Raw genomic sequence first — 25,184 nt, forward strand, 5'->3', positions numbered from 1 at the left:
CTCAGTAAATGAGTCCATTAGTTTTGTTATAACCTTTAGACCTCAATCTTGCAGGACTACACAGCCACCATATTCCTCCGGCAGCGCTGGACAGACGAGCGTTTGGTGTTTGAAGGCAACAAGAGTCTGAGCCTTGATGGGCGGCTTGTGGAGCTCCTCTGGGTCCCTGACACTTTCATTGTGGACTCCAAGAAGTCTTTTCTTCATGACATCACTGTGGAGAACAGACTGATCCGCATCTTTCCAAATGGGACCGTCCTTTATGCACTGAGGTCAGATAATGAACGTAACTGCCGATGTATTGGTTGTTGGGTGTGTTCTCTGCTTTGTCAAACAGTGAAAAATCTTAAGGGGAATGGAGAAGAAATTGGCTCAGGCCTACACAGTAACATGGCTTGACTATGTAATTGCAAAGTCAATACTGCTACCAATGGATTGAAGCATAGGTAGAGCATGTGATCTGTCGATAGAAAGAGCTTCAGGCTATCAAAACATCTAAGACTAGCTTAGTATCCAGCTCAATGTAAGATACAGAAACATGCATTCATTCATCATATGGATTGGATATTGGTCTGTGATTATACACGGCACGAGTTTACAAAATAAATTCTATTGACCTTAGGGCCATATTCCTAAAGAGTCGCTCCTAGTGGACACATTCTAAATTTGGAGGTACTGAACCCCACCAGTCTCCTATGCACATTCACTGAACTCTTCTATACTGAAAAATCTAATATATTTTCTTCAAATTCAAAACATTAGAATGGGGATTGTCTGGTGAACAAAATGAACAGGGAGAGTAGCCTTTTCATCGAATCTGGCTCTCTTCACTTTGAATTCAGAAAGTGTTGTGTTCTTGTTATTTACCATTTCCATGCAGCTTAATTGCTCAACTTGGCATTGCAAATCATGCAGTTAAGACGCTAACTCCCATCACTCAACTCAACTAGAACACTTTAAAACAACCACAGCTGTTTACTTAAGATGGAACCCAGGGGCAGTAGATATAATGAAAACAGCAGAAGCCCAATAATTGAACCCTGCGGAACACCATACTTATACATGTGAATTCACTACTTTTTTTTTTTTTGCTTGACATAGTATGAAGGCATTACAATAATAAAGAACTCACACGACGTACCATCACTACATCACTACAGCCACAAGCCGACTACTGAGCGCACCAAAATTCCCTGCAGCCCAGATAGACCAAGCAATGTAGCATGAGCACCTACAGCCAATGCTTTATAAGCTTTATAACCATTTGAGCTCCGCCGAACCCCTGAGACGCACTCACCAAACCCCTGGGGTTCGATCGAACCCAGGTTAAGAACCACCGGCTTCCCCTAAAAGTGAAGAGTGGATCCTATTAAAGATAAAAGCTATTCCTAGCTCTTAAGGGAGCTTCTAAGGTGAGATAACTTAAGAGCAGGGAAGAGGACGACTAGGAGTTTCCTCAGCAGAGGGCAAGTGAAAAAAATACCAATATTGAGATTAATAAAAGCACATAAATGTCACTATCACTATGTGAATAGTGTGCAAGTCGGCCTAAATGTTCACACATTTTGCAGGATCATTTTAAAGTATACAGTAGCATCCTATTAATTTAACAGATATTTTCTTTTATGTGAAATATTATTTACAATTCTTCATAAGATTTGTGTATATGGTTACGTTTATTGGTTCCTTTGCCTATTACCAACAAAAGTGTACCTTTTATCTCGCTTTTAGGAGCAACCAATCACAGCTTTATTGCAGTATTTGAGGCAAATGGATATAATTAGTAGGATCCAGTTATCTCCGATGCTTCCTTCTTCCAACACCAATGATTCAAATCATCAGCTCATCACCAAGCTCTGCAGGAGCCTAATAAAGAGCCTGGTAAAGATCCTGATCATCAGGTGTGTTGGAGGAAGGAAGTATCTGGTAGGGATGTTAGGTTGTTTGCCAACCGACATGTAACCACCAACCAATCACAGCTTTTGAAATGATGACACATACCTAGCAACCAATACCTCCTCACTAAGATGTGAATTTCTGTCTATTCATTGCACAGAGTTCTCTGAGAATGTTCTGGAATCTCTCCTAAGCTAAGACTCATAGCTGGGGATTTTTAAGTTAGAATCCCTCTTAGAGGTTTCTCAAAGTCCTTAGGAATACGGACCCTGAATTGACTCACCGTGTATTTTAATGGGCTTGACCTCAACAGTTCCGTTTTTTTTCTTCTTCTCATGGCTACAACAACGTGTAGTAAAAGAGGACAAATTTCACTGGGGATACATCTCCTCTGTTGTTAATGACTGCTTTGAGACTAGCAGAAGGGGAGTAATTTAATGTGAACATCTTGCTGTGGTAAAATTGAATTGGGTATTCCCAACTCAGTTCAGTCTGGTTTTGCAAGACCACATCTCTCTTTATGGATGACTTACCACTGTGAGGAGAGTTAGTTGTGTTGCCAACATTGTACAACGTTATTTATTGTCTTTGTTGTCTATATTTATTTATTTATTTTTTCAATGTGTGTGCTCCTTGGACTTCACTGAGACCGAGATGTTAAGTGGGATAGTGGTTAAGAGAGCTGGTATGAAAAAAAAAAAACGGGACTAAAAGGTTAGTCAAAGGAGGAATGGCTACCTCGGGTGAATTGGGGCTGAGAAAAGAGACACTATGAGGTGAGGAATGTGAGGTGTTAATGCTTTCGTAAATGTTTCAGTGCATTTTGGCCTTAGGGGATACATGAGAAAGCACTGAGATGTATGTACAGTGAAGTGGTTTAGAGGAGAGATTTAATGAAGCAATGTCTGGAGTATTCATTCACAATAAAGGGTCTGTGCTTACATCGTAAAGTATGGTTGAAATAACCATTACGCTTACAGTTTTCATTTGGGTAAGCGGACCTGCTATGAATTTGAAGCCACATGGAATATTCATTACTTCAGGCGTTACATACAGTGGGTAGTTTTATGTTTAAATGCTACACTCTAAAAACAGTTGGATCAAAAATAACCCAACTATGGGTAAAAAATGGACCGATCTTCTACTTGGGTCGATTTTACCCAACTTTGAGTCAAGAAATGGGTCTTTTAGCGTAAAACAACTCATAAGTATTGGTCAGATCCTTTACTTGGGTAAAAACAAATTAGGTAATTTTGTATAAAACAACCCAGAAAATTGGGTCAAATTGACCCATAAAATGGATCGGTCCATTTTTTTTTTTAATCCATAATTGGGTTACTTTTGACCCAATTGTTTTTAGAGTGTAGGTTTTAGTGATCTGAAAAAAGGGACCAAGTTTAATTATTTCAAAATGAAGATGTACAACAACACAAAATGTGGTAGATGAAAGTGACAGGAAAGGTAGGCACAATGCCATCATGCACATTTAAAAAGTCCCAACCCCTCCTCTTCTTCAAGAAAGATTGTTGCCAGGCAAGCAGTATTTTACGGATACGTTTCATGACCTCACATTACACATTATAGGTCACGTTAGTGATGGACAAAGCTTTGTAATATTTTATCTTGGGGTCATTATATAACAAAAACCTGGCTTTTGAACAGGGGTGTGTAGACTTATTAAATTTGCTGTAAGTGATCCAACTCAGACTTGTTACATCCTTGCTACAAATACTTGCTATATGCTGTGCAATGGGTATGAATTGCATTATAAACATAATGATGTAAATGCACTTGAAATACATCTTGCATTGGTTTTTCATCATAGAGCACATGCTTTCATGTGCTAAGTGTTTGATTGTGGTCAAAGCAGAAGGACACAACTGAACAATTTAATTAATCTAATTAAAAACAGGAGACTCCGCCTAGCAACACTCTACAAGGAGACTGCAAACAGAAAGGAAAAAAACAGCAGAATAGTACAGCAACAAATATTCATAATCACGCCGATAGTTGACTTCATGTCTTTTCTCTTTCAATGTCTAATTTTAGCACTTTCAAATCTGTAAACCACAAGTTTGATCATGCATTTGGAATGCTTTAATTAACTTGTACATTCCTGTTCCGCAGAATCACCACCACTGTAGCCTGTAACATGGATTTGACCAAGTACCCAATGGACAAGCAGACCTGCACACTACAACTGGAGAGCTGTAAGAACCTCCTCTTTCTCTTTCTATGTTCTGTAGCCAAGTTTGCTTTTTCACAGGTTTTTCTTTACAACTGCAGTCCAACATTAACTCGTTTAGAAAAGATCATTTTGATTTGCCTATACAGTACATCCAAATTGCACATACAATATATAATTCCACAATAATTGGTCAGTGACAACTAAATAACACACATAACATAGATTTACTCATTGATTTATATAAGGTTACCGCCATTTTGATTATTTGCTTATTTAATGATCAAGACACCACTACTGCAGCATATTTAGACCATATTTTCTGTAATTATGCGTTTGCTGTAGTTTATATTTACACGCGTTTTATCTCGCAATAGTTGATGTCACTTGAGCCGACACAATGTGCAAATGTGACCAACCGGTTTCAATGATCTCATGCTCTAATAATTATCCGACCTCTATATTTGTATCTGGTATGATTTACTCAAATGTATTTATTTATTGATTTGATATATATATATATATATATATATTATTATTATTATTATTATTATTATTATTATTATTTATAAAACAAAACAATTCAAATAAATAAAAAACACATTTTATTCGCATTTATTTTTGAATTATTATTTTTATAAACTAAAATAAACTACAAATACTAAATATAAATAATAAAGATATGTTAATTGAGATATTTTGTTCATTATTGTATTATACTGGTATCTGTTGAACGGCAATGCGATTTCTTCGGGCTGTGCGTATGTCTGAATAAGTGGGGCATATTGCATCATCATCACATCATAACATTTTAATGTAACTGTTGTACATAAAATATAATCAGTTGGTGCAATGCAGGGGGTCACCATCATGGTGCCTGAGGGCACCAGGTAACCTCCAAAGACTACATGAGTTGACTGAGGGCCCATTGTAAAAAATAGCTCACAGGTGATGGCACATTATCATTTAAAGAATCAAAGTGTTGAATATGATATATGATATCATTATTGTGAGAAATCATTAACGTTAAATATGTTTGATACCACATTTTTCAGAACGATACCAGTTTGAGTACTCAACTCTTGAGTCGTCACTGATACCAACACCAAGTACCGATGCTACTAGTACTTTTGATTTTTTTTAAATCCTCCAAATTAACTATAACAGATCATTTTAAAGAAAGACCTATACATCCCAATATAGAATGTTTCCTTTTAAATGCATGAAATTAGTGGCAATTTTCTATTCTTCTAATTTCAAATTTCTAGTTCTTGATCATAAAACGGCCACAGGGGACCGGCCGATACCGGTATCGGTCACCATTGCAAGTACCGATACCTTGAAATAAGGCCCGGTATCAGCCCAATGCCAATACTTGATATTGCTACTCACCCATCCCTAATTAACATGATCAGTGTCTTCACATTGATGAACATCATTTATTATTATAAGTAAGACGTAAATAAAAGTAGAGAAGAAGTGGTTTGGCAAATAGATGGATGGATGTAATTAAAGGTAATTTGAGCGAACGTAAGAAGTACCTCTCTGTTTCAAAAACATTGTTGATCCCTGTTGTATTTTGTCATTTAAGCTCTTTTCCCACAAATCATTTTTATTTTAATCAGGAAGGCAGCAGGAGCATCTTCATAACTAAATCATGTTATGAAATGAGTGTGAGATGAGCAACAAACTATCCCCTGGTTTCTGCCACCCTCACTGATCTGCTGTCATTGCTGATCTGCCTGCTTTATGCCGTGCTTTTAAATGACAGTCAGCCATGCAGGCTTAGCCCATTCTGGTCCCTGCCAAAAGCCAACCCAAGCCATCAGTGGCAAAATGAAAGAAAAAATGAAAACGAAGGAGCTACAATCCCCCTTAACAGACATAAAGACATCTGGAGGTTGAAGCTGAAAGGATGATGGCTGCCTCCTCCGCTGCCTCAATAATTCCCAGCTAAAGATCTGCACCTTTCGTCACTTTCTTTCCTGTTTCCATGAAGTTTCTCTTTGAACTTCTGCCGCTCTACCCTGATGTTAATTTCTCTTCTACCTCATTCTCCTCTACGTCTTGCATATCTACCAGCGTGAAGATGGAGTCAGAGATTAATTTCCTCTAAAATTATGCACATAAAAAAGTCAGATGGCAGCATAGTGTGGCCTCACTGTGGGAGGGTGCTGAACAGTAATTTAGAATTGTGGTTAAAATATTTAGTGGTTTCCGACAGCAAATTATGAAGAGATATGTCAGCTGTCATATTTACCGTAATTTACATTTGATCCTGGACTAATGCGGCATTTTAGTTTTGAGAAACCGCAGCACATCTCGTACAGCACTTTATTCATAGTTCTTCAGTAATGTCAGGGCTTTAACTAAGGAAAACAAATAGAGCTTGAACTATTGCCCTTATGTGGGGCTCCTCTGGTCAATTATTTAGACTAGAGAGTCAATAATGCATTAAATAATACATGGGGAGATGACAAGTAATTAAAAAGTGAGGTAGAGAGAAACATTACTGCACTTGTTCTTTTTTTCATCTCTTGCGCCCTCTGGTGAAAAATGTGGGAAGCACACCAATGAGGTTCAGCAACCAATGACGCATATGAAGTCCTGTACATGGAATAAAAAATCATTCATGCAATAAAGACCAGTATAACAAAAGAACACAAAATACATTAATAAATATAAGTAGTTGAAATAAGTAAATAAAATAAATACTAATAAATTAATAACACAAGAAGTAAATAAGTAATTCAAATAAATAGCAATCCAGTCCCATCCCAATCATGTTGGCTTTAGCTAAGGCACCAAGGGGCCCAACTCAGCAAGATAAGATGTACAAGGGCCACTGGAACCAAAGACCACAACTTCTGTTTTGCTTTCATTGAAGTTCAAGAAATTGAGTGCCATTCATGCCTTGATTTCCTCCAGACAGGACAATAGTGGCCTCAATGAGGAAGCGTCCTTTTTGCTCAGTCACATCAATTTGACTGCCATCCACATAGGGGTGAAAATAAATCCCATGTTTTCTCAAGATGGAACCCATGGGCAGCAATTAGAATCAAAATAGCAGTTGCCCCAAAATTGAACCCTGTGGAACACCATATGACAGTGGGGCAGTAAGGAACTCAGAGCAACTCCTTAGAAACTCGTAATCAGTGCTATGCATCATCTTAAAACCTGACTGAAAAACCTCCATGATGTTATGTTTGTCACGAAAACCACCACCACACGTAGTGTTACATCACAACTGTGCATTCTTATCTTTGTTTAAGCACATTTTAAATCATCATTTTCAACCAACAACATGATGCTTTTAGCTGATGATCTCCCAAGGCACATTATTGCGCAGTGTTTGGGAAAGTAGGCATTTGCCACAGTTGACATTATAGAACAAGTGCATTTTACAAATGTTACATTTGGGGGTTTTTTCAAAGCTTTATCTGGGTTACCAAGACTCTCTGGGGCAATGTGCAATATGCATGATTATTGTAGTTCGTACGAGGCAAGAACGATGCCTTCTACCAGGAGTTTTACATGACGAATGCATTTCTGTTAACAATTCCTATTGGATTTTTTTTTTGTGTCAAACTATGTTAGCTTTATTACAGCGAGAATATTCTGTTTCCACCGTGGCTAGAATGCATTAAAAACTGACAATGTTTTCGAAACTCGGTTTGTCCATTTCAGGTGTTGCGATGAAAGCAGAATTATTTGAATGTCGTATCCCCCCCTCAAGGGGAGCACATCCTCTTTAAACTAGCTTTTCCGAGGAGTTTTAAATTCGTTGTACTCTTGTACTGCTATAAGAAGGACTTTACGCCAACTCTAGCTTGTAATCCCATAATAACCTAACCGTGGGTGGAGCACATTGAATTCACTTCCCAAGGTGTCTTCAGATGTGCTTCATATTAGTACAGTGGCATTGGGCTTCACCCAGTCCTCACCATCTTGTATTAATAGCATATTTGCTGTGTCACATGAGGACAAAAACTTAATGCAGTTCCGCTTGACCAAGAGGGCGTTACACTGTTAAATAAAATAATAGTTCTGCTGCAGTGTGATGATATCCAAATGTGCTTATTCGATGAATTCTGTTGAAGGGAAGTCATTAATTTCTACAGACATACCCTCTTGTAAATCCTTTTTCCTGAGGGGAATAAAAGTTTCACTTCCATGGGTTTCGTGTTCCATAGGGGGTTACAACATCAACGATGTCATGTTCTACTGGACCAGAGGAAATGAGTCTGTCAGTGGCCTCGACACTCTTCAACTTGCTCAGTACACAGTGGAGGACCACTACACCTCTGTGTCAGAAGCTATCTATGAAACTGGTAACTACAATGGCTACAATTTCATGGTCATAACTAGAAATTAATCATAATTTTTGAATTATTATTATCGTACGACATGGTAGGGTGGCTCTTCCTTGACCATGTGACAATGTGTGACTCGATGGTCTTGACTTCCTCCTACCTTCTTTCTTCCTATTCTTGTTTTCCTTTTTTACTTCAATTTATATTTTAGACTTGTAAAGTGTTTTCTTTATATGTTCAATAAAACCAGAAACCAAAAAAAAAAAACTGGTTTCAAATAGTAACTGTGCAAAGGTGCAGATAGCCCTAAAAAGCCTGAAACGTGAAATAAATAAGACAAAATTCTGATCATTTTGAACAAAAACAAAACAAAAATTGAAAATCCACTCCCACATATGACTTTTGATTTGTGTCATATTTGACACATCCGGTCACAATGCTTAAAATTCATACAGTTATAACCGTCAAAAATATAATAATAAACACACATATCAAACATATTAGTATTTCCAAAACTCAGAAAGAACATTTCCCACTATTTATAGGTATAACTGCTATCATGCATTATTGGGATTTGAGAACTCCACCAAAGTAACCGAAAACTTATTTTATTTATTTATTTATCTACTAACTTTGTGGGTCACACATTTTTATTTTGAATAGTGGGAAGCCACAAAACAGTTTATGTTCTTGCTCAGGCAAAAGGTGTAGGCTACTTTGTATTTCTTACAGTTGTGGCCTGTGCAGAGCTTGCATCTCTGCCATGTTTGCCGTTTTGGGAAAACTATGATCAATGATCAATTATGTAATTTAAACATTTTTATAAGTTTGGTTATGAATCAAGTTACGTGGCAAATGCAAACATTTACAACAACAAAAACAGTTGACTAATTCCGTGTAAAATGACTTCTTTATACCCCTATTGTTTCAAATTTTATACACTTATTTTTAACACAGTTACAAAAACATTTAGTCAAAAATATTGAGTACTTTCACATTATATCCACCCATTAATTTCTTATAATGTTTTAACATTTTCAACTTTTTCTTACCTTAAACAACTTTTTCTTACCTTAAACACAAAGAAAATCTTCAAAATCAGGTATCTCCTTTCTCAATTGTGGCGATCTTGCAAGGTCGCCGGAAAAGCCGTCAGTTGGGTTATTACTGCCCTCTAATGGATAGATCATATACGGGGAATATTATAGCCAGGAAATAGAGAGCTCAAAATGTCTTGTAGTTAATATGATACGTTTGGCGTTATAGGGATACATGGGAAGATGCAGAGCCAGGAAAAAGGTCACAGCAACACAATGGCCTCGCTCAAGTCACCTAAGTGCCAAAGAGGCCTAATTTAACAATCCCCTTGTTTGAGAGAGACCTTAACGGTCACTCAACAAAATAGAGTGATTTTGTCAAAAATGTGCCATTGCCCCCTGTTTAACTTGGGTTGCTTTGTAGAATCTAGCACAGGCTTTCTCAGAGTTTTTGATTTGTTGTCTGGAAGGTAACTACCCTAAGCTGGTCTTCCACTTTGAGCTGAAGAGGAGCATCCTGTACTTCATCCTGGAGACATATGTCCCATCAAGCCTGTTGGTGGTCCTCTCTTGGGTCTCCTTCTGGATTTCCCTCTCCTCTGTTCCGGCACGAATTTGCATAGGTATGTACCAGTCAGAAGTAATGACGTGTGTAGAAACATGACTTCCCAACCATATGTTATATTATGCATATCAAAACAACACGTAAAGGAAGAACACCCTTTTTCAATTATACACACAAAAGCATGTCTTCGAATTATGTATTGCATCACATGAACAACGCATTGCATTTTACACAAGACTAGCAAACATTATTGAGCAATTGTGTGAATCTAAGTATGCATTTGCTGTATCCATAGGAATTAAGTTAAATAGTAAATTCATTATTATTTATATCGCAAAAAATTCTCTATATTTTCTCTTTTATTCTTTAAAATTGCTCAAAATTATAAAGAATAGTCTTTATTTTAGTAAATGTGACTGGTTTCAGTTAAATGCGCAAGGGCTGAGAGCTATTTTACACGTTCAATTAGTTTAGGGGTCACCAATATGGTTCCCACGGGCACCAAGTCGCTCCCTAAGAGCCAAATGAGAAGCTCGCAGGACTCTTAAAATAAATAAAATACCTTAAAATAGGTCGCTAGTGATGGAGCATTGAGATTTGAAAATGTAAATTTGAAGATATTTGATATTTACCTGTGTCCTAATTATTGTACGAAGCCTTAGCATGTTTCCTAGCTGACCTTCCAAAAATATGTCCTGTGTCTTATGTTTTCCATGCCAGGAGTGACCACAGTACTGACGATGACGACCCTGATGATGGGAGCGCGCACGTCGCTACCTAATGCTAACTGTTTCATCAAGGCCATTGACGTGTACTTAGGAATCTGCTTCAGCTTTATCTTCGGAGCCCTCATCGAGTACGCTGTGGCTCATTTCTGCACCCTCACTTACAGCGACACGCACATGCTCGTGGTGAGAGCCTTCTCTTTGCTGTTCTGCCATCGTTGTGACCTTTGCTCTTTTACTGGATTTTGACTGATTTTGCAAGGTCCACAGAATATTCAGTTCTATTGCTATAAAAACATGGAACCTACCAAAAGAAAGATTAGAATCTCTTCTTTCATCAGGAAAAAAAGTATACAAAGAGTCCTCGAGTTACGGCCGAGTTACGTTCCTACGCTGGCGATGGAACCCGAATTTCGACTTAAGTCGTATTTCTCCATTAAAGTCGATATTTACATCAAAATACTTTGTACAGTAATTTAAAAAAAACATATTTGCGGGACCCGTTAGAACCGGAATCAATATTTCATGTTTCCGCACAGACATTCATTACTGACGGACGGCAGAACGGAGCTAATTCAAACTTAACTCATTCACTGCCATTGATGGATATAGACGTCAAAAATGCATTTGAACTATTTCTATTAGTTTCACATTTTTTTCCACTTTTGTTAACAAGAGTATGAAAACCTAGAAACAAATGTATTGTACGTTTAGAAAATATATAAAAAATAATAATAATCGTGAATTAACTATTGAAGTCATGCGATTAATTACAATTAAAAAAATGTAATCTTCTGACGACCTAAATTTTTTAATAATATTTTCTTTTTTGTTTGATTACTTATTTATTTAAACTCAAGATTAATCACAAATGTTATATCTGTTCTATATGTACAATAAAAAAAATCTAGGTTTTCATACTCTTGTTAACAAAAGTGGGAAAAAAGTGAAACTAATAGAAATAGTTCAAATGAATTTTTGACGCCTATGGCAGTGAATGAGTTAAACACGGAAATGTGATGCACCTGATGGCGAGCCGACCTGCTCAATGGATGTCCGTTGCTGGAGGTAACAACCAAATAACTATGGCGTGATTACTGTGGGAAATTAATGAAAAAGAAGGTGCTACAGACGACAAGTCGAAACGACGTCGGTCGCGTACTACGTAACTCCAGGAATTTCTGTATTTGTATCTGTTTCCTTTTTGCAGCAATTAACATTAGAATATAGCTAAGTTTCATCATTATTCACAAACCTATTGAAAACACTGGGGAAAATAGCTTGTTGCAACATGGCCCTGGCTGATCTCTTATACTCTGCTTCCACCTGCTGGCCGTTTTTTGTAATAACTACCATTGCTTTAAGCGACCTCTTCATGTCAGAAGACGTATCAAAACCTTCTGTATGCTCTAGTATAAGAAAAAAAAGGAAAAAAACGTATAAATACATTTTTGGGAGTGCAGGACAAAGTATTAAAAAATTTTTTTATACTTTTTGGGGTTTGAATGAGTTAATTAGTCAGTCAGTCAGATCGCTAGTCAATTAGTAAGCTAGTTGTGTTATCCTTTTTCCATTTGCCGTTAACATTGTCATTTGTTTCGCTGCAGTACGGTCACCAAATGCATAGCTTTGATGATGACATGAACGGCATCGTCACCACCATCTCCAGGCACTCTGACAGGGCCAAGAGACGCAAGGAACCCGACACGGGTCCTGCCGCTGCTCCCGCCTCCACAGAATTGGCAGTCGAGCCATCTAGCCCCACAGGCAGCGAGCCCAAGCCCGAGGCTCCACCTCCAGAACCAACCAACTGGTGTCTCATAGTTCTGGCCACCCTTCGCAAACTTCTCTCTTTCATAAGTTGCTGTCACATAGAAAATCCACACCACATAGACAACTACTCAAGAGTCTCTTTTCCTTTGTCATTTGTCCTTGTTAACCTTCTTTATTGGACATATTATTTGTACTTTTAGCATTTGTCCCAGTATTTTGACGGGGAGTTTATTTCACTGTGCGTACAATAAGTGTGACTTAGATGTGGTTCTGAGGTGAGTTTTTACTATTTATAAGCAGCAACATGATAAAGATGCAAGATTGTTTTTAAGGAAGAAAAAAAGTCTTCTACTAATTCAACTCCACTGTTTCAGCCTAGACTGGTGAAGTCTGATACACAGAAAAGCTTGACATGAAATGGAAAAAGTGCTTCCAAAGATGACAAATATTCATTTGCATATTTCCCACTCTAGCACATGTATTCTAATTGTTTCTCTGCTCAGTTTGTTGGTGGCTAACACACAGAAAAGAGAGTGGCTTAAATGCCCAGCGGTGCTGTGAAAGGGCCAATTTCTCTTTTTGTCTCACTTTTATCGAGCGCTATTTTATTTTATTTTCCTTTTCTGCCTGAAGGTCCACTTCTTGCATACAATTGGATGCAAATGGATGGTCAGAAACAGTGGCAGAAATAAAAAAGGAAGAGCAGATGTGAAATATTAACTTGGGATGGGAGAGTGTCTTCAATGACTGGAAATAGCACAAACTGTGTTGATTTAATTGTCTTCAGTACACAAAAGACTCTACTACCTGATATACACAAGATAAGGACATATTAGTTGGCTATAAATAGTGAAGCACCATTCATTCACTCGTGCTTGTTGTCATAATTCACAATATATAACAATGCTTGAGCAAAAATGTTATTGTTATACAGAGAAAAAAAAACAAACAGTTGCACCTTCCTTAAGCCCGTATCTCCCTGAACGGCGCACACGCAGCGAGTGTTGCTTTTTCGTCTGGCTTCGCTTAATGTTGCAAAACTTGCCACACTCTCTCAAACCCTCTTTATGCTCTCAAAGTGTTTTCGTGTCAAGTCAAGTTTATTTATATAGCCCTTAATCACACAAGAGTCTCAAAAGGGCTTCACAGTTGACCAATGTTAACGACAAAAACAGTTCATCAGCATAAATAAAGATGATCTAACTTGAACAAATTCCATAAATTCACGCTTTGCGGGCCATTATTTTTCTCATTTTCTCATTCACAGTTTTCTCACAGTTCAACAATCCACATTCATTTCCAATGAGTCAATCAACAATACGCTCCTATTTGAAATTCAAAATGTTCAGATCATTCAATTCACCTTGGGATTAATTTTCAACATTCCCACAAAGCAAAAATTCGACATTTTTCACACAAATAACGCAGATTTTTCACCAACAAAACTCCCCACTAATTTCCGAGGGTATATGGGTTCGGATAGGCTGTTGAGCTCGTATCATTCCTATTCAAAATATTTCATTTTATTTGATTGACCTTGCCATTCAGTCTGTGTTATTTTACACACACACAAAAACTTTACACATTCCATACAATTCTATATTTTTCACCCCCCAAATTCCGCAATCATTTTCTATCCATTTTCCAATTTCTGCTTGTTCCAATGAACAATTGTCACTGTTCCCACAATTCCCAGATAAAAAACAACAACACATATTGCACTTTTTTTTTTAAGCTTTCACTCTTAACAATTTCTTCAGAAATTGTTTCATCTAGTTTTTTCCACATTTTTATGTTTTTAAGTTCAATACGTTCATTACCAGATCTTTTTTTCAAACGTCTTGTCATTACTCACAAAGCTCTTTACATTCTTAACAACCCTACTAAAACTGTGGAATTTTCCGGTCTATTTCAGGAAGCTGCTGAAAAATGACATGTTTACATTAAAGCATAGAAATTCTCTACATTTTCCAACTGAGGCCTGCTTACTCCAACCAATCTGGGGAAGACAAAAAAAAAAAAAAGCTAACGTTTGAAGAAAAGTATAAACGATAGAGTGGAAAAGAACAAATATAACATAGCAATGTTTTCCTGACGGGCAAGAACATTTCAGCAAATTCAAACTTACGACTACGGTTATACAGGTTGTTTACTATCTTTCAGAGAGGATGCATTATTTTCATGCTAATGGCTGATTATGTGAACCAAAGATTATAATCAGATTGAAAAGTGCATTTTCTAATGTTGATAGTACCACAGCGGCATGTTGTCAGTCTGCAGATGAACGTGACAACTCATTTGTCAGACAACCGGACGAAGCTGCATGTTAATTTCTTGTTGTGTTCAGTACTGCTGTAACATGCTCTCACTTATACTGGAATGAGTTTGTTGACTCATATTGCAAGTTTCTTCCATGATGTGCATTGAAATTAACGAACTGCGTATAACCTCTAATGCATTGCCTTTCGAAACGATTTCAGCTGCTTTGTTCCACTGTTTTAAATTGCATCAAGCGCTCCTTCGCTGATGATAACTGCAACAAAGAATTTCATGTATAACTTTTGTTCTTGCATGCTTATAAGAATCTAATTTTTGTTTATTCTATATGTCTTGGTTCACTTGGGGGGTAAATATGATGGAGAGAAAAAAAACCCGATGCTTTGATTGTCAATGCTTTCTCATTCCAAAAGGACAGGTTCTTCTCGGTTCAGTCTCAGAACTGTTGCGATATTGGACCGAGCGGTGTCTTGTGGAAGCAGGCAAGCGCAGAGAGATTGAAAAGATTCACAGAAATGATTTAACACTGTCAGGTTTTATACATACAGCACCTTTCTCTTACAATGGACAAGTTATCTTATCTTGTGAGAAGGATGGGAAATGAATGCTTATATAGCGAGCCAAAGTGACAGAAGAGAAACTACTGAGGCTTCTTAAGAAACTCTTTGTCATAATAAAAATGGCAGAAGGTTTAAGATAAGTGCTTCTTTTTTTATTTTTTTGCATGACTCTATAGCTGCAACTCAATCATGGACACCACTTGGTTACAAGGACCTGATGGAGACAAAATTGCCAGGAGATAACGGTGGAGAACAGATCAAAATGGACGCATTTCTCAGAGATGGACTAACCCTTTTTCTTTTCATGTTGTAGAACGTGTGAAATAATACATGGTGATGTTGAGGACCAACCGGCGACGTTTTCATGTACGGAAAATTGTATTTCTGCTGTAGCGCTATAATAATCTAGATATTGTTCTGCTTAACCATGTAAATAGATTCCACCAATGTGCATGTTTACTGTAAAGAAATAGATGAGAGCAATAAAATTGTTTGTGTGTATGATAGAAATGTAGTTATTTTAAGGAGTAATATTGCTGATGAATTTGGTCTTTAGTATTGTAAACTGGCTGTGAATAGAGATGTCGTGACCATTTTGCACGTTTACAGCAGCAGCGTCACATTGCGGCTGACAAAATGTCTTAATATTAATTTTCCTTCACAGTTACTTTTGAGACAACAACGGGAGGAAATAAAACCGCACCACATGCTTTGTGTCAAAGGAGCTATTGTATATTTTAGTTATTTATGATTGTATTTATTTATTATTATTTTAGTGTAGTTGTGCAGCGCTATATAGATAAAGTTGAATTGAGCTTTAACAAAATAATACATATGATATTCAAAATAATAGGCATTTAATTTTTTTTAATATATATATATATATTTTTTTATTGCATTATGTAAGTTAATCAAGAAAAAAGATATGTTATTTTTATACTGATAAGGATTTTATTGAACAAATCCACCACAAAGACATTATAATTATTATATTGACAATTGCAGTCATCCTGGCATTTCTGATATTTCCGCAATGAAAACGCTTTATAGTGAAACAAATGGCGTATTGTTTGGCTTTTGGCTGTGACAAGCACACAAACCAGGGGTACTGTTCTAGTATTTAAACGACATTTCATTACATTTTAAAATCAAAATAATCCTCACAAATTAAGTAACAATGATGCAAAGGCCGATGCTTTTCAATGAACAGAGAAGGTCATTTTATCGAGCAAGACCGCCATTTTGACCTGTGACGAAAGCTCGGAATGGTCAATTAGGCCAATTATTTAATTTTTTTAAATTATTATTATTTAAATAAGGAGCTGTGGAAAACACGTGATGTAAAACATTGAACATCAAGTTAAAAGCTACAACGGAGAAATTGAAATTGAGATAGAGAAACTGACTTGCTGGGGTCCGTGCATGAGATTGGCATGTGCATGTGTAGGTAAACTGCAAGATCTCCCCTTGCTGATGATGTAGTCACTGGATCCTGAATACAGAATAATTTGGCATACATTAAAATGAGACCTAACATCAGTCCAGCATTAAAAACTATATTGCGTATAATGAGCTCATGTTTAAAATATTTTTCCGCACTTGCATTAATTAGCTACATCGTATTGGTCAAGCGAGCACCGTGGGCAGAGACATGTGGCGCGACCAGGCAGACGTCTGTGTGATACTCTAAGCGACCACAAGATGGCGCCGTGGAATAACGTTTCAGAATGCTCAAACCTGCCGCAGTGCTTCTGCAGCATCTCTCTCTCTCTCTCTCTCTCTCTCTCTCTCTCTCTCTCTCTCTCTCTCTCTCTCTCTCTCTCTCTCTCTCTCTCTCTCTCTCTCGCTCATATAAAAATATACACGCACTGCATTTAGAACAATAGCCCCCATTTAAATTCAACATTACCACATTAATATTAATTAGGAGTTGCACTCTGATTGAAGGAGCCCCTGGCTAATGCGTCTGTTATTCATCCAATACACAACTTTTGTTGATTAAAAAAAAGAAAAGAAAAAAAACTGAGGTAATTAAATCATTCACCAGCTTGCGTCACTTGGAAACATCATAGTTGAGGAGTGGATGGCTTCAAATTTGTTTATTTTGTGAGAAATTCCTCAGACATGACGTCGTTAGGAACGCAAGATGTCGATATTTAACATACTAGGCTACTAATCAGAGGAAAGCTGTATTCCATATTCACTTTAAGGAGAATAGCAATCCAATCAGAGCACATCCTATTTGCATACTTACTTATTTATTATTCATTTATTAATCAGACATCCCACTATCTCATTTGCCAGTTGTTTTTGGCCAACTAGAATAGCTTGATAAAGGGCATCCTGGCCATTTATAACCCAAATTATTTTATCTTGCAAGACATCAGAGATAATAATAATATTATTATTAATAATAATAATAATAATTCACCTATCCATTTTCTGAACTGCTTATAATACTAATAATAATAATAATAATAATAATAATAATAATAATAATAATAATAATAATAATAATAATAATAATAAGCTGTTGCACAAGAGCTTTAAGTCAATGGAAAACGGCATAACTATTGTGTGTATGTGACCCATTAGGCGATGAAAGCTCTACAAAATGAGTATAAATAATGGATGGTGCTGTGACAGCTTCATAATTTGGTGTTAAATGACTTGATACATTTGGTTCTCTCTTTGTGAATGTTAATTGACTGTGACCTCTTAAAGCAATTTTTAATATATTTCCATGACACATGAGCTGGAATATATGTTATGCGTGTGCAAATGGTGTATGACAACATTCTGTGTAAAAAGAAAAAAAGGAAAAATAGAAAACCTTTCTGAGACTAATAGAGGATTAGTTTGCTATTTTTGGAATGTTGACCCATTGGCACTCTTTGGAATATGTCGGCTTACTTGGAAATGAAAAAAACAAATCCACAACTACTTTAGTACATCGATTAAATATGTAACTTAATTATTTTCGATACCATTTGTCCCCATTAGGGTCACAAGTGTGCTGGAGCCTCGCAGCTGAATTTGGGAACAATGATTTGTATTGCATGAATAAACAGCCCTGGCCACATAAAAGTCCAAACTTGATCCCAAACAGATCTTTCTGTGACGTAATCTGCCATCCACCATCTACCCTTGCTCCAGCAAGCTGTACAACTTGCACCATTGCAATAATGGCGAGACAGTATACATACAGTTATAGTAAACGGTTGATGATAGATGAATGTGCCCTGCAAACTGAGTTCCAGTAACTAACTTTGCTACAAATAAACCGAGTAAGAGGTCTCTTGCACTTTGCTGTAGTTGTCACATTGGCTTCTGTTGCTCAAATTTAGACAATAAGGCACAACTCTCTTATCAGATGTGGTACAAACTCTTATCCAGGTTGTCTTTCAACCACACACAAAATCATGCATTACGTTCTCTATCGGCCTTCCAATCCACCAGCCTGTGCGATCACATTTGACTGGCACCATTTAGCCTCTATTGAGAGCCTTCTGCACAGGGAGTGATCCCTGATCTATCTTGAGATCTGTGCTTATCACCTGTGACGACAATATAATTGGAGTAAAATTGGAAACATGATCCAAATCAGTTGATCAAATTGTTATATATTGTGTGATAACACTGTGCTACAGAAATCATAAAATCTCCTTTCTCTACTAAACTGCAGAAAAAGCTCCTAAATCATAGGCAACATTGGACTGAAGCTTGACAAACATAGAATGAATACTTGGACAAACCAGATGAATACGTGTTTAATTATATGTTAAGCAATATGGAGTTGAACGAGAAGTCTTAATTTCCCTTATAACATATTGTGCTGTTAAGTTGTAGCTGCTTTGACCTGCTTGACACGTATGAGCTCTTATATTGAAATGGCAGGAAGTAGATCAATTAGGAAGAGGAAGTAGAAAACCAGGAAATTAAATGTAACAGACCAGCTGCTGTGTGAGTCACTTGTTCAAAGTGCAATGCGTTATCTCAAATGTTTGTTGCATGTCACTTCCGTGTCATCCCACTCCTACAGAAAAAAAATCCCGTCCCGTCCCATCCCAGTACCGGACCATAGTAAATAAATAAATAAATGAATCTTGTCCCGTCCCGCTCCCAGTCAAAACGACCCCTGTCCCATCCTGCTCCCCTTTTGGAAGTCTGCTCCATAAAAAAATACAAATTAAAAAAACTGCATCGCCGATTGCCTTCCCCCCCTTCTACAGGATAATCCTGCTCCGTCTGCTCCCGTTAATGTTTTATCCTGTCCCATCCCAATCACATGATCGAAGAAAATGTTGAACCCCCCCCCCCCCTTCCCACGGGAATACCATGGGATTCCGAAAAAGTTATTAGCCTCTAGTGTTACAATAGCCTTTATCTTAGCATGCTAATGCTACTATGCTGATGTGCAATTCTTAATATAAATGCAAGTGCTAGCTGAATGTAACCTAGCTATTATCTTAGCTATCGTGCTAACCCTAGCATGCTAAAATAGTGTAATGTTTTCAATGTTCAAATTTTTGTTTCATGCTATTCTAGTTATGAGGTTAGCAATTAGCTTGTCATGCCACCTATTTTTTTTAATTCCCTTTATTTTAGTTTTCATTTCCCAAAAGAAGGTGTGGTGGAGCGCCCCCATATTTTTGCGCATATCATGACAAAGTAGCTGCAAGATCCACATCCATATTCTTCTCTCACCCATTTAAAAACAAAATAATTCTGCATCAGGGTGCTGTTCTGTCAGAGGTTATTTTAGTTCAATGGCTATAACCTGGCAGATTCTGCTCGGTACATCTCTCTGCCATTCTCCCTGCCTGCACTCTTTTGTGTCTGACCTCAGAGATCTCACTGAGCATCCATGATGAGTCATAGCTCAGTCTGAAGCCTCTGCATCACAGTAGGGAGTCAGGAATACTAAGCAGCTTCCACAATTTACCAGCACACACATATGCAGAAAGTTACAAAACAAACAGCAGAGAAAAGCAGCACATAAGATCAAACAACATGTTGATTGAAACACAAACAGAAAACAGTAGAATTGGAACTGTCAGACCAATTCCTTATTTTTATTTTCTGTAGACTGAAAGCATCTGGGACTAATATCAAAAGGTACTTTTTTTTAAATATAATTTTACAATGTATCTCCCTGTCAGTTGGGTTTCATCTTTAGTCTACAGAACCAAAGCCCAAATCTAAACATAGTGTACATGTTTGTATAATCAATGTATTATGACATCGTTTCAATACTTTTGCTCAGATGAAAAATGGTTCGATTCAAACGAAAATAATATGTAGCCTACCTGTTCCTGAAGTGCCCTGATTGTGCCAGTACATTTGGAGGGGCGTGTATTTCATACATTTTAGCAAGTGGAGTACATGAATACTATTAACAAGCTGTCTCTGAAGTCATACCTTCCAAGAGAATATTCATGGTCACACACAGACATATACTCATTCATTTACGTGCATTGTTATGCATAATAATGGCTCATCTCAACAGCAGATTATCTCTTTGTCTAACCCTAATCTGGTAATATGCTGCAGTGTGACGTCCGTGTGATCACGTACACTTTTATTTATTTATTTATTTATTTTTTTGCTAGAATCGTCGAGAGCCTTCTGCATCTCTGATTAATTTCGCTCTGATTAAAATTCACACGGCGACTCAAAGCCCTGGCTGCATTAGAAAGGCTTCAGATGTATTCTTGACGTGTCTCGCCACAAAAAGGGTTTGAGTGTAAACTCTCAGCGACGAAAGAACAACCCTAGCACCTCCAGAAACGGTGGTGGGATCTCTAAAGAAAAGCTTGTTGTGATGTATATTTCAGTTTTTCACTCACTCTCTTCTTTGCTGTGCTGCAGTGATGATTGGGTCGTTTTGACATCCATCCAGGAAAAGTGTCGTGCGGCAACACCGGCATGCAGCCCTGATCAGTCATTTGGGTGAAGGTGAAGATGTGTGATTTACCAAATCAAAATTAAGTAAACAGATCATCTTCATGGTTCCCAGTTTGCTATAAATACATATCGTCTCCAGTGCAGGAAATGTGTCAAATACATTCTACCTTTTTACACAGAGTTGTATGGCCTACGGATCCATGTAATCCTTATCATGGAGCATGAACAGAAACATCCAGCATAATATTTAGATCAGGGGTTACGGACATGGTGCCCCAAGGACCACTTCAGTAGCCCACGGGCCTCTGTTGCTATTCTGGGAGGGAAAAAAAAGGTAATCATGATCTCAGCTGCATCTAACTTATGTTTGTTGTGATTCTTTTATTAAACATACTTACATTAGTGTACATTTGTAAACAAGAAAAATTACATTTTGGTGATGTACACACAACCAAAACTATAGCATTTGTGGAGACAATTAGCTAACAAGGTTTCAATTTCAAACTAGTAGCCCTTTTCATTAGCAGTACCCAAAAAAAGTACAAACTGTTGCTGTGACCCACCCGAGACGACACTCACCCACCCTCTGACAAAAAAAAGTATATAAAAAAAAATCATGCATGCAGGACTTGGCGACTCCCGTGAAGCTGACCTACTGCTGTCCATCAAATAAGTGCCTGCTCCACACCTTCCCATCTCCTTCCGAGCATGCACACTCTCATGGCAGAGAGGCAAGGCCGAACCCCCCCCCCCCCCCCCCCCCGTCCTTCGCCTCCATTGAAATGCAGTGGGCCATTGGCAGAATTGTGGCCGACCATGGCACACTCTGAGTCGGCCCCAGCAACGCGATGCACCGTTCCCCTGGATGATTTGTTTTGTCTCCTCCTCCGTGCATTGTGACATCATGCCAGCTGGGTTGTCTGCTGCCCGAGGCCTCTTCCTGTTTGGGCAACTGAAAGAGTCACATCAACTGGCAACTCTTGATGTGGAGGAGCAGGGGCTCTTTCTCTGATTCCCTCACACAAGCCCGAGTTTATCACTCTGGGGAGGAAATATACAGTATTTCTGTAGCTTTTATTGAGAGTCTGACCCTTTCGGTCACTAGTTTACTCAAAGCTTGTGACCATAGGTGAGGTTGGGAAGGTAGGACAGGTTTGGCCAAATGTATACAGGTACTTTCCTAAAATATAAAACTTGCCTATCATATTTCCAAAAGGTTTTGAGCCTCTGCCTGTGTGACAAGCAATGGTATACGTAAAAGTGCAATCCATTTTTTGAGTGTGTGTTTTATTCTAAAATGTGTTGCTGATTTTACAAACAATCATACCTGGGATTAATTTTCCACTGACCACAATTGATTCTCAAATTTGAAACATGCATGATGAGACAAATGGAGACTACTAAATTAATCTATTTCCCCCCTTATAAGACACCAATGTGTTCAGTGCTACTATTGCTCAACCCCTATTGCATCCCAAGACGGTTATGATTATTATAGTATTGTGTGCTACTGTCTGAAGACTTCAGCTGAAGGCTGCAGTATTTGGAACTATCTATCAATATAGCATCTGCGAGTTATTTGTTTGTCTTATTTGTAGATTTTGTGTTCATGTAATATTGTCAGTGGTGCAGCAGTCATTTTTGTCTCATAAAAATTTCCACTCATAATCTAGCCTGTGTGTGAAGGGATCAACTGAAGAGATGAAGTATCAGGGGAACATTTCATGCCAGACTCGAAGGGAAAGGGCACGGACAAACTCAGATTTTTTTTTTTACCAAGTCATTTTATTTTATTTGATGTCAAAGCTTCTTTTTTTTTTCTTTCTTTTTTTTTTTCTTTCTTTTTTTAAATAGGAAAGGGCTCCACATTGCTGGTACTCTAACATATAAATGAATTTAAATAAAACATTAATTAAAAGATAAAATCTGAATCATTTTTATCCACCCATGTATGTATGTTAACACACTAGGAACAGTAGTTGGTGCGTTAAGAATGAATACAGAAATATACAAATAACAAATTGTCAATAAGAAATCAAACTTTGGACTTGTGCAGTAATTCCTTGCAGTAAGTATGGAAATTGTCAATGCTACAGCAGTAAATGCAATGATAGCCTACTGATACCATTAGCAAAACAGAAGGATTCTAAATTATGACAATGTGTCAATAATGTTCATACTAATCAAGTGCTAAAATTAGACATGGGCAAAATTGACATTCATTTCATGTAATTTTAAAGGAAAATACTATATTGGGATATAGAGGTCTATCTTTAAAAATATCTGTCATTGCTTTGTTTTATTTTTGTTATGTTTTGAAATTGTATGTATCAGAAGTATTAGTGAACTTGGTCTCGGTATCAGTGACTATACTGAAAAGAAGTGGTATCAAACATCTCTTGGTAGTGGCAAGGGGAAATAAACTGTTAAACTGGCTTGTTTTTGTGTGCAGTGTTCAATTTTACCTACCAGAGGAAGGACAGCCGGAAAAGGTGGCGACCAGGGTGGGATTAGTCTGATAGGGTTTTGTCTGCCTTCTCATTACTTGCAACATCCAAGGGTTGGGCAGCGCTGATAATTCTTTCTAGAGTCCTTACTGTCAGAATTACAGTCTGAGTTTGTCCTACTTTGAACTAGAATTTGATGATGAAGACAGAACTGACTCAAAAATTGCAATTTAGAAGATTTTCTAGGGTTATAAATGAGAAATGTTATGTTTTTTTAATACAATGTAGCATTTTTAATTGGTTGTTCATACATTAACTCAATTAATAATTTTTCTACTGCCCTTTACATTACTTCGCAAATGAGATAATTTGCAATTTTATTTCATAAAGTTAGAAAAAGGGCAGAATGTGTATATGCTTGAATAGACGCAGCTACTGGAGAAAGCATTTGCCGGTACAAAACACTTCCAGTAAGAATCAATCATAGATTTGGGAATTAAGTGACAGAAGCAAGCTCTGTTGGAGAAAGGTGAGAGACAACAGTGTGCTGTAGCCTACTATTAAAAGTGATTGTGATTTTTTTTTATTTATTGAGTGTCTCACGCTGGCTTTCCACTTTTTACAGTACAAACTATGAGCAGGAAAAAGAAAGAAGAGCAAAAACATGAGGATGTTGTCTTGCTTGTTTCTTTTGTAGATTCGATTTTCCATTCTCCAAAAATATGCACTGTTAAAAAAATCTCAATAAGAGGCCATAAGGGTAACTTGCGTGTGAACTCTGACCCTTATGGTTGTAAACTGAGAGTAGGAAGGGCTAACAGGCAGGAGTAACTTCCCTGGTCTATCACGCCCGTTTTGGTAGAATAATTGCTACTTGTTCTCAGCGAAGGTCATCTCAGAGTCAGAGCTGATGCTCTCCCATGACACATATTTCATGCCTTTTGGTGCAGCTCTCACAATCTACTTCTCTATTAAGAGAGCTCTTCACTTACTCAGAGGTGCCGCAAGAAACTTGGTGGCAGACTTCAGTTTGACTATATCGTTCTCCCAAACAGTCAAGTTGAGAAGTTCCTTTTTTAAATTAACCCTAATTCATAGCCACTCATCCGCATCATGGCCTTCATGGAGAAACGTCTCTTTTCTGTAGCCCGCATCAAAGAGGGAAACTTGGAGGAAATCAGGAAAGCACATGTCGCTCACCGCAGAAACCTCCACTTAGCCACTCCCATTCCCAGCATAAGGACCAACGACCTTTGAGTTCTGAAATGAAAACATTTTCTTGGACATTTCAAGGTCACAAACGAGGTGGTGATCGTTGAACCTGCCTTTATCTGACTCTACCATTCAATCAGATGCATTCACCCCTTAAACTGCCATCAAAAAGGAATCACGAGCGCTCTCTAATTGGTGAAAACCACACGTGTGGTGCAGGCTCACCACATAAAGTTCCGCTGCCGTTTTGCCACAGTAAAGATGGTGACTGACGGTTTCAGTAGGCT

General features: G+C 37.6%; 1 protein-coding gene across 3 annotated transcripts in view; it reads left to right on the plus strand.

The window, feature by feature from the left end:
* The window catches only part of LOC147163766 (gamma-aminobutyric acid receptor subunit pi), a 49,079-nt gene extending 33,039 nt beyond the window's left edge, over positions 1 to 16,040 (plus strand). For all 3 annotated transcript variants that reach the window (XM_086093418.1, XM_086093419.1, XM_086093417.1), the window contains 6 exons: positions 55 to 272; positions 4,024 to 4,106; positions 8,275 to 8,412; positions 9,902 to 10,054; positions 10,717 to 10,907; positions 12,329 to 16,040. In XM_086093418.1, the coding sequence (XP_085949544.1) occupies positions 55 to 272; positions 4,024 to 4,106; positions 8,275 to 8,412; positions 9,902 to 10,054; positions 10,717 to 10,907; positions 12,329 to 12,694 (1,149 nt within the window). In that variant the 3' untranslated portion in view covers positions 12,695 to 16,040. The remainder of the gene's footprint in view (positions 1 to 54; positions 273 to 4,023; positions 4,107 to 8,274; positions 8,413 to 9,901; positions 10,055 to 10,716; positions 10,908 to 12,328) is intronic.
* Positions 16,041 to 25,184: the final 9,144 nt, after the last annotated feature.

Source organism: Leptonotus elevatus, chromosome 13 (genome assembly GCF_054856555.1).
Source record: "Leptonotus elevatus isolate MCC_2025b chromosome 13, RoL_Lele_1.0, whole genome shotgun sequence".
NCBI lineage: Eukaryota > Metazoa > Chordata > Actinopteri > Syngnathiformes > Syngnathidae > Leptonotus > Leptonotus elevatus.